Here is a 16,083-nt window from a genome sequence, read left to right on the forward strand (position 1 = left end):
AGCCTAGAGCCATCACTTCATGGCATATATTTATTAGACTCTTCTACTCAAAATTCTTTGCTACTCGTATCGTACCAGCCGAGCTCAACAACCTATTAACATTAAGAAATGACCTAATGAGCCCCTAAAAGATTATGTGCAGCACTTTATGGAAGAGGTCACTAGTTCCAAAATAGTCATGGATGATGGAAAGTTAATGGCCATTATGGACTAATCTTAGAAGAAAAATCGTCTACTCAACAATGGAGTTCCTAGATCAAGCTGATGAGTTTATAAAACTAGAAGAAGTTACACGGAAGGCTGAACAGGCCAACCAATCTAGAACCAGTACTGCACCAGCCAAAATTACTGGGACAACTAACCAGAACCAGACAACCAATGGCAATGGTAGCAAGAAAAACTAGAACGGTGGCAAACGAGGTAATAATTCCAACGGTGGCAACAATAATGATAACAAACAGGCAAAAGCCAATGACAAGCCACAGGAATACACTTCTCGTTTTACCACCTATTCTACGTTATTAGTGTCACGAGCATAAGTATTTCAAGCTAAACAAGCTGAAGTACCCTATAGGAAGCCAAATCCTATTAGTAAAGATATAAGCAAGAGAGACACTAACAAATTATGCCACTTCCATAACAGTTATGGACATGACACCAATGAGTGTAATCAACATAAGGACAAAATTGAATTTCTCATCTGCCAGAGTCATCAGGCCATGAGAAGATACATTCATCGTCCTGCTGAACAAAACAAGGCTGCTGCAGGAAGTGCGGATGCACCAGCGCAACCTTTACAACTAGCACTAGTTGCCGGTCAACTAGACATGATTTGCAGAGGACCACACTTGGCTAGCAATAGTAGGAAGGACCTAAAGCGATATGCACAAACTTTACGCCATGAACCAGCAGAAGAAGTGTTGGTTATCGAGGAGCGTACTTCTAAAACACCCTGGTATGAATGCAAGCCCATTACATTCACTGAAGAAGACGTCGCACATGTCATGTTTCTACACAACGATCCATTGGTGATAGAGGTTCAAATTGTCAACATGTTCGTTACATGAACCATGGTAGACCATGGTTCTTCAATTACTATTATTTTCAAGACCACTATTGAAAGGATTAAGTTATCTATTCGAGATCTGGAAGCCTGCACACAGACTTTGTATGGTTTTATTGGAGAGGGAATGACTCCAGCAAGGACAATCAGACTAGTTGTAACTGTGGGAACTACACCAATAAATAGTACAGTTATGGCCACGTTTTTTGTAGTCGATCTTCCCTCAGCTTTCAATGCCTTATTTGTAAGATCGATACTTATCGATTTGAGAGCTATCACATATATTCCACCTCGCGATGAAATTTCCAACTAATGTTGGAATAAGATGCGTAAGAAAAATTAGAGGGAAGCCCAAGAATTTTATAATTCTTCCATCAAACTACTAAAAAAGGCTTGGCAATGACCATCATGATTTTTGTTGGACCAACAAAAAGCAAGCCAACAACAGTGATGGAGATGAGCACAGCTCCCTTGAACGAGCATAACAATTCCAAATAGAGTGTAGCCTAAAATGAGGAAGGGGACATTGATCCTCGCTTTGGAGATTATGATATTGGAGTGGGATCGATTGAAAACTTAGAGTAAGTTCCACTCGATCAAAACAAACCAACCAAAGTGGTAAAATTAAAAAAAACTTAGCGGTTGAAGTTGTAACACCCAACATTTTCATAATACATTTTTTATTATAAATCAGAGTTTCATTGCATAAAATGTACAAGGTTATAAAAATAAGAAATAGTAATGGAAAATAGTGTTTAAAACATAATTTTATGTTATTAACGAGATTAAAGAGAGAGAGACACTTGAGTAGTCAAGTATTGGACCCAAATGTCATATAATTTTAATTGGGGATTTTTATAAAATTAAGAAAGTTTGCTAAAGGGCTTATTTGAAAAGAATTTTAATATTTTGTGGTCCAAATGTAATTTTGAAAAAAAAAACAAAAAAAGGAAAAAGGTCTCAGCCTTAATTTCCCGTTGCTCCTCTCTCTCCTCATAATTTCTTCCTTTCTTTCTCTTTATTTTTCCTTCCCTTTCTCTCTCTTATTTTCTCTCGCGTTCGTGCGTCTACCCAACCACCGAAGATCCACCGGCGGTCACCACATATAGCCACGCGCCGAACCGTTGGATTCAGAGGCCTCTGAACTATCTACCACGCGGGAATTTCGATGGCACTTGTCGATTAAACACCTCAACCAGTTGATTTAAGTTCGGCCACCACGCGACTTCAAAGTTTCAATTCGGTCACCTCGGGAATCCATTTGCCGATCTGTCACCACCATCGTGTTCCTCGTGTTGTGGGCTTCAAACCCCAATAAATTTTTCCTACATCTACCGTAGTTGGGTGGTGGGCCCACCACAAGCCACCGCGATCCACCGTAGATCGACGGTCTAAACTTAGTGTTTGAGGTTCCGAAGTTCGTTTTGAGTTTCAGAAAATCATTGTTTGACTTGTTGTGGAACCCGATCTTTGTGGTATAATTTCTTTGACCTATATTGTGATTCATTAGAATAATTGTTATTATGTGTATTTATAGTATATATTTATATATTCTTGATGTACTGAATCTTTTCTATAATTATACTGGCTGTCTAAGAATATATGTATTTTTTTTATACAGGTTTTGATTTTGGGTTTGTCTATTTTATAGCCGTTGTGCTGCCCAATTTTATTGAAAAAAATAGACAATTAATAAATTTTAAAAAGACATATTTAATGGATTTTCTATTAATATGGAAATTATTATAATTAATTAATTTTAGTTCTTATTGTTATTATTTTGTTAAGTAAATCAATAATATAGTTTCATGTATATATATATATATGAAAAGTGTGATTTATATTAAACCTATTATTTAACAATTATTATTGTATATTAATATTTTCGTTAATATTTGAATATTAAAATAATATCAAATATTAGTTTCTTACAGTTATTGATATTTGTAATAGCAGTGAATTTTGGAAAAAGTATATTTATTATATCAGTGGGATTGATATTATGACTAATTAATAATAATACAAATATTTATATTTATATTAGTATTATAATATCGATTATTACAATTTTATGTTAAAAATATGATTTCTTTTATAAAATGACTATTTGAATATATACATTCACATACATATTGTTATTTAGGTCTTTTGTTATTAATATTGAAATAAATTTATTTATAGACGAAAATTATTATTATTATTAATGTATCATAAAATATATTATATTATGAGTAAGGCCTAAAGTAGTGTTTTGTAAAGAGGATTATGATGCATGAAGAGTATTAGCATTATGATGATAATAATTTTTTTTTTTTTTTGAACAAGAGAAAATCTTTATTCAAAAACCAACCAAGTACAAACACACAGAAAGCAGCTGCTACAAACCAGCAAACTGCTAACTCAGCAACACACTATGAAAAAACTACCAGCCCTCTACAACATCAAGAAAATAATTGTCCCTTTTTCTATGAGAAAGAGAACCCATGCCCAAGACTCTATACTTAACTGATTCCTTGATTTCCAAACTTAAGCTACTGGCCAAATTACAAACAGAGTCAAAAATGCAGCTGTTCCTGTTGCTCCAAATAAAATACCAAGAAGCAGATAACACAGCATTAACAATCTGGTTCTTCAGATCTCGCACAACGTCGAAGCACCAAAGATGAAGCTCCTCAAACGATTTTGGCCATTGAAAATATCCCAGCCAACTACTAATTTCCTCAAAAACTTTCCTGGAAAAAATGCACTCCATGAACAGATGGCTGTGAGATTCTATTTCAGAATCACAAACAGGGCAAAGAGCAGAGGTGAGAGGCAAGAAACGGCTCAAATGATATCTAGTAAGCAACTGATTGTTGAAAATCTGCCAGTATATAAATCTATGTTTGGGCACTATAAGTTTGTTCCACACAGTATCAGCAAAACCTACTGTTTGAGCATAAATAAGAGTGGTATAAAAGTGTTTAATTCGAAATTTACCTCCCTTAACAGCTTGCCTCAAGGAACCCTCATCAATAACTTGTCTCAACCTCAACAATTTCTTAAAATACCAGCTCATTTCCTGATTAATTGGAACATTCCAAATTAAATGCTCTTTCAGATAAATGGAACTAATCCATTTAACCCAAAGGCAGTCTAGTTTGGTTGTTGTCGCCCATATAAAATTCTCCATCAATGCCATGTTCCATTTCTTGCCTTCACGAAAACCAATACCACCCAGCTTTTTAGGGAGACAAACCTTTTCCCAAGAAGGGAGATGAAGCTTGCTTCTATTCCCACTAGAGCCCCAAAGAAAGTACCGACAGCTTTTATCAATGGTCGCTGTGAATTTGGACGGAAGTATGAATATGCTCATCCAAAAGTTTCTAATACCAAGCAATATTGAGTGTATAAGTTGGGCACGACCAGCAAAAGAAAGATTTCTACTCGCCCAACAGTTGAGTTTCTTGTTTAGCTTATCCAGGATCACCCCACAGTCTGAAGCTTTCCACTTAGTAGGCCGAAGATGAACCCCCAAGTATTTCAATGGAAAAGGAGCCTTCTTCCATTTGCACCATATCAAGAATCTGAACTTTAATGGTTTCCTTAACCCCTCCAAAGAATATTTGAGATTTAGATTTGTTCACAGAGAGCCCTGTAGAACCACAAAACGAATTGAAAGCTTCTTGAATCTTACTCACTGAACTGACATTACCTTTACAAAAGATAATCAAATCGTCTGAAAAACATAGGTTAGTTAACCTAAGATGTTTGCATAAAGGATGAAAACCAAAACCTTTTTTGCCAGAGTAATGAGCCAATAATCTGGTAAGGTACTCCATTATTAGCACAAACAAGAGAGGAGACATTGGGTCCCCTTGCCGAAGGCCTTTTTCCCCTTTAAAAGAGCCCTGAATTCTACCATTCATTAGAAGATTATAGCTGGTACCTTTCAAGCAAGCTAGAATCCAGTCTATAAATCTTGAGGGGAAGCAAAGATGCTTAAGCAACTCCTCCACAAAATGCCAGTCAACTGTGTCATAAGCCTTGCTCAGATCTATCTTCATTATACATCTTGCTGAAATATTCTTTCTAGTGTACCCTTTGAGGAGATCTTGAAAAATCATTATATTATGAGCAAGAACTCTGTTTTTTTTATGAAAGCCCCTTGATTGCTATGAACAAGGAAGGGAAGAACTTCCGAAAGTCTAGTACATATCATCTTCGATATACACTTGTAGAGAGTATTACAACACGCAATAGGCCTGTAATCACTAGCTGAGTTCGGATCTGCAATCTTAGGAATGAGGGAAATCACCGTTTCATTCAGATCCTTCGGCAAGAACCCATCCTGAAAAAACTCTAACACAACAAGAGAAATCTCATCACCAATATCTGTCCATAACCCCTTGAAGAAACCCGAGCCAAAGCCATCCAAACCAGGACTTTTAAAAGAGTGAATGCTAAAAAGAGCCTTCTTCACATCACTCTTACTAAACGGTCTTAATAACCTGACTTGATGTTCCAAAGACAATCTGTTTCCCTGGTACAAACAGTTTTTATCAATCTCCTTAGAAGCCAAACTTCTCCTCCCCATAAAATTCTTAAAATGGGAGAGAAAGTGCTCAACGACTTTTGAATAATCATCTTCTATTTTGTCTCCAAGAGTGAAAGTCGTAATTTTGCTTTCAACTCTTCTTTTCCTCATAATAGCATGAAAGAACCTCGAATTTTCATCACTGAATTTGACCCAATTTATTTTACTCTGCTGCTTGAGATAACTGGCATATCGACTCTGCATAACTGTAACATTTAGCTGAGCTTGATTGACTGTTTGATGCAGAGAAAGATCAGATGGATTAACCGCCAAGGCCTCCTGAGATTTACAGAACTCCTCCTTAGCCTCCCTATAATTCAAAACTACATCTCCAACCACTTCCCTGTTAAACCTTTTCAATACATGTTTCACTCTAAACTGTTTCTGAACCACCTTGCTAAGACCTCTACCGGAACCAACAGTAGCATTCCAACATTGTAAAACAGCTTCTCTGTAACCTCTATACTGCAACCAATGGTTACTGTAACGAAAAGGAATGAACCCCACCTTGTTAACTTCTTGACTTCTAATCACATAGTAACTATGATCAGATATACAGTCCCATTTGAAGCACGCTTCAGTTTTTGGGAAAGAATCCAGCCAAAAATCATTAATAAAAACTCTATCTAATTTTGAGAAAATTCGGTCTCCTGCTTCATGTTTGTTCGACCAAGTATAGAGAGCACCAGAACATTTAAGTTCCTCTACTTGGCCTAAAGCCAACCAATCTTGAGCATCAGCAATATCCTTTGCAAGGATTTGTCTCCCACCATTCCTGTCTTGGTAGCTAAACATAGCATTAAAGTCTCCAAAATTAATCCAAGGATACTTCAGCTGACCAATACTAGCTAACTTGTCCCATAATTTTTTCCTCTCCCCCATAGAGTTACTACCATAAACCACCGTGGCAAAAAACAACTTCTGCTGGCCACTCACTCTAATCTTACAATGCACAAGTTGAGGAACTTCTAGCAAGATGTCAACCTTCACAAACTTTGCTTGCCAAAATACCAAAATTCTACCAGATGTGATAGGACTAGAAAAGTAATCCCAATTGTGGAAATTATTTTCAAAAACTTCATGAATCTTCTCATGTTTCACCTTAGTCTCAAATAGAGCACCAAAACCAACCTTATTTTCCTTGCAAATACTAAGAATAGCATTTTGCTTATCTCTTTTATTCATACCCCTCACATTCCACCCTATCATATTACAAACTTCCATCACTTAATTGGGTTAGAATTGGTAACCAAATGACCATCCCCAGATTCTTAAAGAACAGCATAACCATTACCCGAAATAGCCTTGCCTAGAGCTGTATCTATCTTGTGAGGATCTGCCATAACCTGTCTAGTCCCTCTCCTTTTGGGAGTAATCCAGTTACCAGCAAAAATAGCACTCCCTGTTCCTACTTGCTGAGCATCATTTGAAATGCCCTGCAATACACAACTCTCCTTTGAATCATATCGCTCATGTGTGCTCTTTGTCCTCTCCTCATCTACATTAATTGAAGGACTACCCGCTCTGGTTTCAGGACTAACAGACCCAGAAGGCTGCTGTAACTCCTCCTCTGAACTAACTTTCTTCTTGTCTAATTTAGCTCCATTCTCAACAGTGGGTTTCTTCTTCCAAATCAATCCATTATTCTTATTATAATTCGCCACTACATGACCTAAAAGCGAGCATGCAACACACTTAGAAGGAAGCCATTCATACTCCACCAACTGCTCAACTAATTGATCCCTTTCATTGATAAAATAAATAGATTTTGGGGGGTGATCCGTAATCTCCATATCCACCAATACCCTTGCATATTTCACCATCGATCTACTTTGCGTCACCTTATCCACCATAACCGGCCTTCCAATAGTACTCACCATAGCACTGAGACTATTTTTTCCCCAGTATTGCAATCCCAAACTGTTCAGCCTAATCCAAACCGGCACCGACTTGACCATTCTCACAGAGTCCATGTCTGAAGTCCAAGGACGAAGAACCACCGGTTTTTTGTCAAAATGAATGACTCCCGTTTCCAATATCAGGTCCCGAGTAGCTTCATCCCTGAAGTTAACAAGGGTAAAACCTGAGTGCATTCTTACGATCTTATCAACACCTAAGTTTCCCCAAATTCTCTTGACAAAACCTTCAAACACTCTAAAAGGTGGGTTAGCTCCCAGCACAATACATACAATGGCATTTTTCCAGAACGAAGCTTCAATCTCCACCTCCTCCATATCTAGACGGGCCACAATTTGGTCACCCACTTTCAGAGGTTCAGTGTAATTCAGGCGAGTAGAAGGGGTAAGTACCTGGTTCAATTTAAATTTACTCCAAACATCCTTAGCCGACCTCTGATAATCAGATCCCTCTGCCTCCTCAGCCCAACTCGCTGATTTGGGAGAGGTGCGATTCACACTTCCAACACGTATCGATTCGACTCCACGTTCCATCTCCAACTCGTTGCACGGATCATGAAATTCGTCAACAGGAATCAGATCAGGTTCCACTTCTTGGATCGAAGGGAGGTCTTCCGCCACCTCATCGGAAACCACCACCGGCTTCGATATGCCTTTCTTCTTCCGAGCCATGGGAAGAGAGAGAGAAATATCACACGCCTAGGGTATTCACTTTTACTTGTATTATGATGATAATAATTATTATTATCATTTATGTGGTTTCTCGTATTGTAAATATACACCATCAATAGTGTATATTTATGATTTTTATAGAATTTAATAAATGATGTATCTTGAATAGGATCTTTATGGATTGGATTGATTAACTCTTGGTGAGCAGTTTTAAAATAAGTTAAGGACCTATGGTATGTAAATTTCACATTTTGTGCTTAAGTGTGATATGCATGACTACATTGATTGTGTATGTTCGTTGTGTTAAGTATGAGATGATGATGCATATGATGAGCATGTGATGAATGGTTATATGAGTTATGTGTGGTATGTATATCATAATGGATTATATGATATATAATAAATGAATTTCATGATATGTGAAAGTTGTCTTAATTGGTTAAGTTTGATATGAGTTATGTGCAAGTATGTGTTCTCATGTGGATGAATATGTGGACTACCTTCTATGTTCATGAATTTGTTACATGTTATGATATAAGAAGCCTTTAAGCTTTTATGCTGGAAACCTTAGACCTGAGTCATAGCCCTACGTTAAGGTATAACAATGCCACCAACCCAAAGCTTCTTATATTATGACTAAAGATGTTTTGAGTTATATGAGATGTGATATAGTGCCTTGACTAATTTCATCATATATGAATCATGAACATGAACATTGGCATTTCAGCATCAGCATGTATGCATGGCATGTTCAGTTATATGGTACATTACTATGTGATATAAGACCATGCATAAAAATATGAGAAAAGTTTTGAAATGCCTTGAAAAGTATTATGTAAAGTTAAATATTTTAATGACAAGAAGGCTTAAGCAATGTGATAATAAGATGTTGAAAAGGGTGCCACTGTTTTGAGGAAGCAATTAAGTAAGTTCAGTAAAGAAGACGGAGGTATATAAGACTTATAGTGGCTGCCCACTAGTGTGGGCTAGGTCAGAGTTGACCATTCAGATATGTTTGCCATGTTCCCGTCTTTCTCCTCCATTTATATGTGTAATAAGTATGGCTGCTATGAAAATGATGAAATGAGTAATATGATGAACCCAGCTGCGATGATGGCTAGCCGAAGGAGAACCAATGAGATTTTATATTATATGTGTAACAAGCCCTGTAGGCATTGGCTAAATCGAACAGTGTGCACATAAGATAACGGACCCATAACAATGTGAAAGTAAAAAGAGAAAAGGCACTAAAGTAAAGTTTGAAAGTGCAAGAGCAAGAGCAATAAATGAAATGCATAAGTATATAAGTCAGCATATTAGTATATGTGCATTTCAAACTCACGACATTCATGTGTATGTGTATGTATGAGATTTACTTACTGAGCATTAGCTCATTATGTTATTTTCCAACATTTTTCCAGGTGTGGCTTTAGATGTTGAGCAACTTGTGGAGCACGGACTCAGTAGCAATGTAATAGTGGTTTAGGGTTTTTCATATTGCTACATTTAAACTTAAAGTATGCATACGTGTAATAATTTCTATTAATAAGTTTATATAAAAGTTTAAAAAATTTCTATATTTCTTAGTATCATTTTATTTAATTCATTTGGTCAGGTGCTTAACATGCTTGTAAACCTTGAAATTACGAGTATGTGGTAGACGTACCCTACCTTAGGGTCTTCACATAAGTCAAGTTTGAACTTATAAGTTTTTTTAGAAAGAACCAAGACATGTTCGCCTGGTCGCACAAGGACATGGTGGACATCAACCCTGTTGTGATCAGCCATGCCTTGAACATTGACAATGAAAACTTTAAGTCTGTGCAACAAAAAAGAAGGTTGTTCAACAAAGAAAGGCAAATGGCCTTAAAAGAAGAAGTTGAAAGGCTAAAGGAGAACAGGTTCATAAGAGAAGTATTTTACCCTGAGTGGGTTTCAAACCCAGTGTTAGTGCCAAAGATCAATGGAAAATGGAGGATCCTACAACATGAGTTTAGGGGCCTAATTGGGAAGGATCGTACCAGATCGTAGATTTTTTACAACCAGAGACGTACAAGCTTGCTCGTTTGAATGATGATCGGATCGCCAGATACTGGAATGGTGAACATCTGAGAAAATACTATCAATAACCACTAGTCGCAAGGCACATTTTGCCCATTTTATACGATCAGTGTGGTTCTAGATTTATTTACTTTGAAAGGCACATTTTTTCCCATTTCTGTTTCATTATTAATGCAATTTGGTTGTAAAGCACGTATTTCCAATTTCTTTTTGTAACAACCAACTACTTTCTAGACAATTTTGTTATCTGGTCGGCAGGCACGTTTTTGCCCTTCAAAATGACTTGTTATTTTATAAAGAACAATTCCTAATGTTTTCATTCAAAACATTAATTTTTTGTACTGTTTTAAATTCAATAGACACGATTTTATCCATTTTATTTCGAGATATTTACAAGGGATTGTGCTAGTGTAACTTCCTGGATAGCCAAGACTGTTATATTGTGTATTTAAATAGTGCTAAACTTGCTAAATGAGTCATTTGGCCATAAATGTGTAACTAAACGTGATTAATGGCTTAGGGTTAAATATTTTGGACGAAAGGAGTAGTCATTTTATTAAAACATTAAGTTCGTACATGGGATCCCAAAATAAACATTTACAAAGTCGTTTATAGTTCCAAAAGGGTAATTACAACTCAAAAGTTACAAATAGCCGACCTAAGCAGCGAAATAGTGTTTGACCTTAGCTTTTCTGAGAAACCCCAGCCGTGGTAGTTGAGCAACCGCATATGTACACGTCGCCAGTGAAGCTCTCCAACTCATGGCTTGTCCAGTTTCCCTTTCCCCTTACCTACACCAAATAACACTCGTGAGCCAAGGCCCAATAAGAAAACTTAAACATGCTCATAAGCAGTTAACAACATATTACAAAATTATAATAAGCATGTCTAGCAGTAATAAACCTACTCATGCATGCATTCTATTCAAATAAATGACTACAACATCATATCGGGCCTGTTGCCCTAATTAACTGACTAATAAGTCATACTGTGCCTCAGTGCCCTAGGATATGGGACCATGGAGTGACCCCGGGGCCCATTGCTATTCTCTGTATAACAAGCCTTAGAGCTGGCCCATCGTACCTAGCGCTTTAATTTTCCAACGAACATTGGGTCGGGCAAATGTATGTCACGCTCCTGGTAAGGCCTAACCATAACGACCAGCGCTCAGGGCGCTATTGCCACCCTTGACTTATAAGTCAATGCTTTTGACTAGTGCTCAGCGCGCTACTGCCGTCCTTGAGTTATAAGTCAATGTTTTTCAATCAGATAATGGAAATAAGCATACACCATTTAACAATTATCCAGATACAGAGTATTCAAGCATGCTTAATAAACAATCACATACAAATTCATAATCATGCACATTTACAAGGGCCCAAGCCCTAGCCATAACTATATCTAACAATCGAGCCAAGCCCTAATCACATACATCACGTATTGGGTGCAGTTTTCTTACCTCTGGTACACGCACCAAATAGATAAAACGACCATCAAGCACAATCCTGCCCCAAGCCGTAGAGCTAGCCTAGTCACAACCATAAGTAATATCCACATTAAAATTCAGTCCCAAAAACAAACTCTGGGACCAATCCTGTGCTCTCGGGACTTCCAATCCCACCCAACGGGGTGGTGGAACCATCCCCCGAGCCCCCAAAACCTTCCTAAGCTCTAAAAATGGGGCTTGCTAAATTTGGTATAGGGCAAGGGCGCCCAACCAAGTGAGAGAATCCCTAGGACTTCCCTTGCATAATGCAGGGGTGCCCTAACCCAAACAGAGAGCCCTTAAGCCCTCCTCTGCATAGCGCAGGGGCGCCCAATCACAAGGGGCATGGACGCTACCCTGTGAACCCATAGATTTCTTGGGTTTCCACCTTCGTTTTCCCCAAATTCAAACCACCAAAATCCACTCCAATTGCCAACCCCGACTTGAAATAAGTTCCAAAACTAGTATAATTCAACCTAAGTAACACATGGACACCAAAATTCACCCAAACTCCCACTAAAACTCAAAACCCATACTTGAGCCTCAAAGCTCAAGAGCACCTCAAGAACAAAGGAAATTCACAAAAAAACCAAGAGAATTCTTACCTTAGTCTATTAAGCTGCAATCCTAAGCTTCTCCTTAGCCCAAATCCTAGCTTCAACCTTCCAATTTCTGAGCCCTTCTTCCTCAAAATCCAAAAACTCCACAAGAGGAATGAGAGAGAGAGTAACGAGAGATAGAATGGGAGAGAGAGAGTTGAGAATGTTTCTTTGATTATACTATGTTCTGGGTTGGCTGGGTATATTTATCACTTAGGCAAGAAATGACTAAATATCCCTTTAGCTTACTCTTCAAAGTCCTCAACGGCAAAACTATCATGGCCACCTTTCCCGCTAATCTCAATTAATGTCTCATGATTCCTATTAATTCCAATATCCTCAAATAATTACCAAATTATTTCTCATTACTCGATAAATCCCGGTAATGCACTAAATTACAAAAATACCCCTAGGCTCGCCCTGCACCGGGTATTTGACCCCGTTATGACTAAACCGCTAACTTGCTCGCTAGGATTGCCTCGTGCCGAACAACTCAAATATATCAACATAATAATGTGGTATCAGTCAATATGTAGATATATATACAAGTATGTCGTCAACAGGCCAAAATTACGAAATGCCTATCTAATAAGAAACAGGTCCACATGCAATTACAGTCATATTATAAAGAACTCACATAATTCATATAATAATGCATATAATCAAATAATAATGCAATTAAATCAATTATTTCCCTCCTGGCCCCCTAATCAAGACAGTAAGGCTTATTAAGGATATTGGGACGTTACAACTATCCCCTCTTACAGGAATTTCGTCCTCAAAATTTTACATGAACAACTCAGGATACTGATTTCGCATGTTGGACTCTAATTCCCAGGTCGCCTCCTCGACCTTGTTGTTCCTTCATAATACCTTAACCAAAGGTATAGTTTTGTTCCTCAGAACTAGCTTGTCCTTCATGTCTAGTATTTGGATTAGTTGTTCTTCATAAGAAAGATCTGCCTGCAACTCCAGATCTTCGTAACTCAATACATGAGTGACATCAAATACATACTTATGAAGTTTCAAAATATGAAACACGTTGTGTATGGCCGACAGTGCTGGAGGTAAGGCCAATCTATAGGACACCTGACTAATAATCTCCAGGATCTCAAACAAACCTACAAATCTAGGGCTCAACTTGCCCTTCTTCCCAAATCTCCTCACCCTTTTCCATGGTGAGACTCTAAGGAATACATAGTCTCCCACTTAGAACTCCACGTTCATGCGCTTCAAGTCTGCATAACTTTTCTACCTACTTTGAGAAGTGAGCATCTGAGCTCTGATTTCTCAATAGCCTCATTGATCCTCTGAACTGCCTCAGGACCAAAGTATTTCCTTTCTCCCATCTCATCCCAGTGAATGGGTGATCTACATTTCCTACCATACAACATCTCATAAAAAGCCACTCTAATGGTTGATTGATAGTTGTTATTGTAGGAAAACTCTATCAAAGGCAAATACTTACTCCAGGACCCTTCAAAGTCCAGCACAAATGCTTGCAGGATGTCCTCTAATATCTGAATCGTCCTCTCAGATTGTCCATTTGTCTGACGATGATAAGCAGTACTAAACTTCAGCTATGTACCCATAGCCTTTTGCAGACTTCCCCAAAACTTGGAAGTAAATGTGGGGTCCTGATCTGACATGATCAACCTCGAAGCCCCATGAAGGTGCACTGTCTCTCTCACATAGAGATTGTGTACTGATCAACTATATAAGTTGTCCGCATTGGTAAGAAGTGAGCTGATTTGGTGTATCAATCCATGATAACTCACACTGAATCATGTTCACCCATGGTTCTGGGTAACCCAACCACAAAATCCATTGTGATATCCTTTCATTTCCACTCTGGGAAATCCAAAGGCAGTAATAGCCCCACTAGTCTTTGACGTTCAACTTCGACCTGCTGACATATCAAGCACCTAGCCACATATTCTGTTACATCTCTCTTCATCCTAGGCCACCAATATATCAATCTTAAATCCTGATACATCTTCGTGGTGCCTGGATGCAAAGAGTAAGGGGTTGTATGAGATTCATCCAGAATCTTCCTTCTGATAACAGTGTCCACTGGAACACAGATCTGACCCTTGTATCTCAGCCAACCTATATCTGACACTGTATAGTCCCTAGCCACTCTAGCTACGATGTCCCCTCTGATCCTCATCAACTATGGCTCACTCAACTGGCCTTCCTTCATCCTCTCCAGTAGAGTAGACTAAAGTGTGATGTTGGCTAGTTGGCCCACCACTAACTCTATTTTAGCTCTGTTCATATCCTCTGCCAATTTCTTGGATATCTGGCTCGTAATGTATATGTAATGCCCCGGATTCTCTAGTGTGGTTTAACGGCTGGATTTGTAGGCCGGGAGGGCCATAATTGTTTAATTATGCCATTTAATGTGTTTATGCATGTTTATGAGAATTATATTATAATATAATGTTAATTGTATGCGTGTCAATGATATATGTTGAGACCACATTATGATGTGGGTTTGTTCGAGTTATTCGACATGAGACGATCGTAGAATATTGATCAGCGGTTTAGTCACAATAGGTTTAAGTGTCGGGACTTGGGTTGAGTCTCGGGGTGATTTTGATGATTAGAGCGTTACCGGGAGATAAAGGGTAACGGGATGTGAATTATTGGTGTTTATGATTTTTGAGAATAGCGAGAATTGGAGAGCGTTAATTATGATTAACGAGTTAGGAGGGAAGTACCAGAAATGCCCTTGGGAGTCTTTAGAAACCATTAATTGACCTAGGGGTAAAATGGTCATTTCACCCCTAGGATAGATATATTACTTGTTGGATGAAGAAAAGTAGTGAAAACAGAGTATGCAAAAAGGAGTTCTCCCGTACCTTCTTTTCTTCATTTTTCTTTGTGGTTTCTGAACCAATTTTGAGGATTCAAGCTTAGGAAGCAAGCCTTGGGAGTTTGGGAGGGTGTTCCACCATTGAAGACCATCATAAGCCAAGCTTTGGGTAAGTTTCTAACCATAGTTTCTCTGGTTTGCTCTGTTTTGGTTTTGTTTTGCAGCTGAGATTACTAGGATGAATTCATGGTTTTTGTTGGGAGTTTTGGCTAGGGTTCCCATGCTTGTGGTGTTTGGGATGTGTTGGGATGGTTTTTGGGTTTATTTGGCATCAAGAATAGGCTTTGGAAGATTGGAGATCGAGTTAGAAACGAAGGAGATGAAGAAGGTCGGTTCAGGGGTGTTTTGGGCTGGAGGTAGCGCTACAGCGCCCACCCTAGGGCGCTATAGCGCTCCTCAGAAGGCTTTTTGGCTTTTGGGAGGTTCTGAGTAGAGCGTTGTGGCGCTAGGGGTTGAGCGCTGTAGCGCTACCCTGCTCCTTCCAAACCCCGTTTTGAGTGTTTTTAAGGGTTTTTGACTTGGGGTTTCAATCCTTAAGGCCCGGGATCGAATCTACTCACTGTGTGGGCATGTTTCGTGGTCCCGAGGGTGGTGCTTAGGTTAAGACCTTATTATTATGGTTTCTCATTAATTGAGGTTATAATTGGTTGTGATTAGGTAACCGCTAAGGAACTAAAAGACCGATCGTTCTCAGGGGTCGTCTTTATCATACTTCTCGCTCGAACTTGAGGTAAGAAAACAGTGTATGGATACAGTTGCACCCTGTACAGGTATATGACATGCATGGTTTGATATTGAAGCATGTTGGTTGATATATGTGAATGTGGATTGC

General features: G+C 38.4%; 1 protein-coding gene across 1 annotated transcript; it reads right to left on the reverse strand.

Moving 5' to 3' along the window:
- Positions 1 to 3,485: 3,485 nt before the first annotated feature.
- LOC133779518 (uncharacterized) lies at positions 3,486 to 5,109 on the reverse strand. The gene is made up of 3 exons (XM_062219472.1): positions 4,839 to 5,109; positions 4,575 to 4,757; positions 3,486 to 4,384 (listed from the first exon to the last, which is right to left on the reverse strand). Exons 1-3 carry the CDS (start codon positions 5,107 to 5,109, stop codon positions 3,486 to 3,488), a joined length of 1,353 nt encoding a protein of 450 aa, XP_062075456.1.
- Positions 5,110 to 16,083: the final 10,974 nt, after the last annotated feature.

This window comes from Humulus lupulus, chromosome 5 (genome assembly GCF_963169125.1).
Source record: "Humulus lupulus chromosome 5, drHumLupu1.1, whole genome shotgun sequence".
Lineage (NCBI taxonomy): Eukaryota > Viridiplantae > Streptophyta > Magnoliopsida > Rosales > Cannabaceae > Humulus > Humulus lupulus.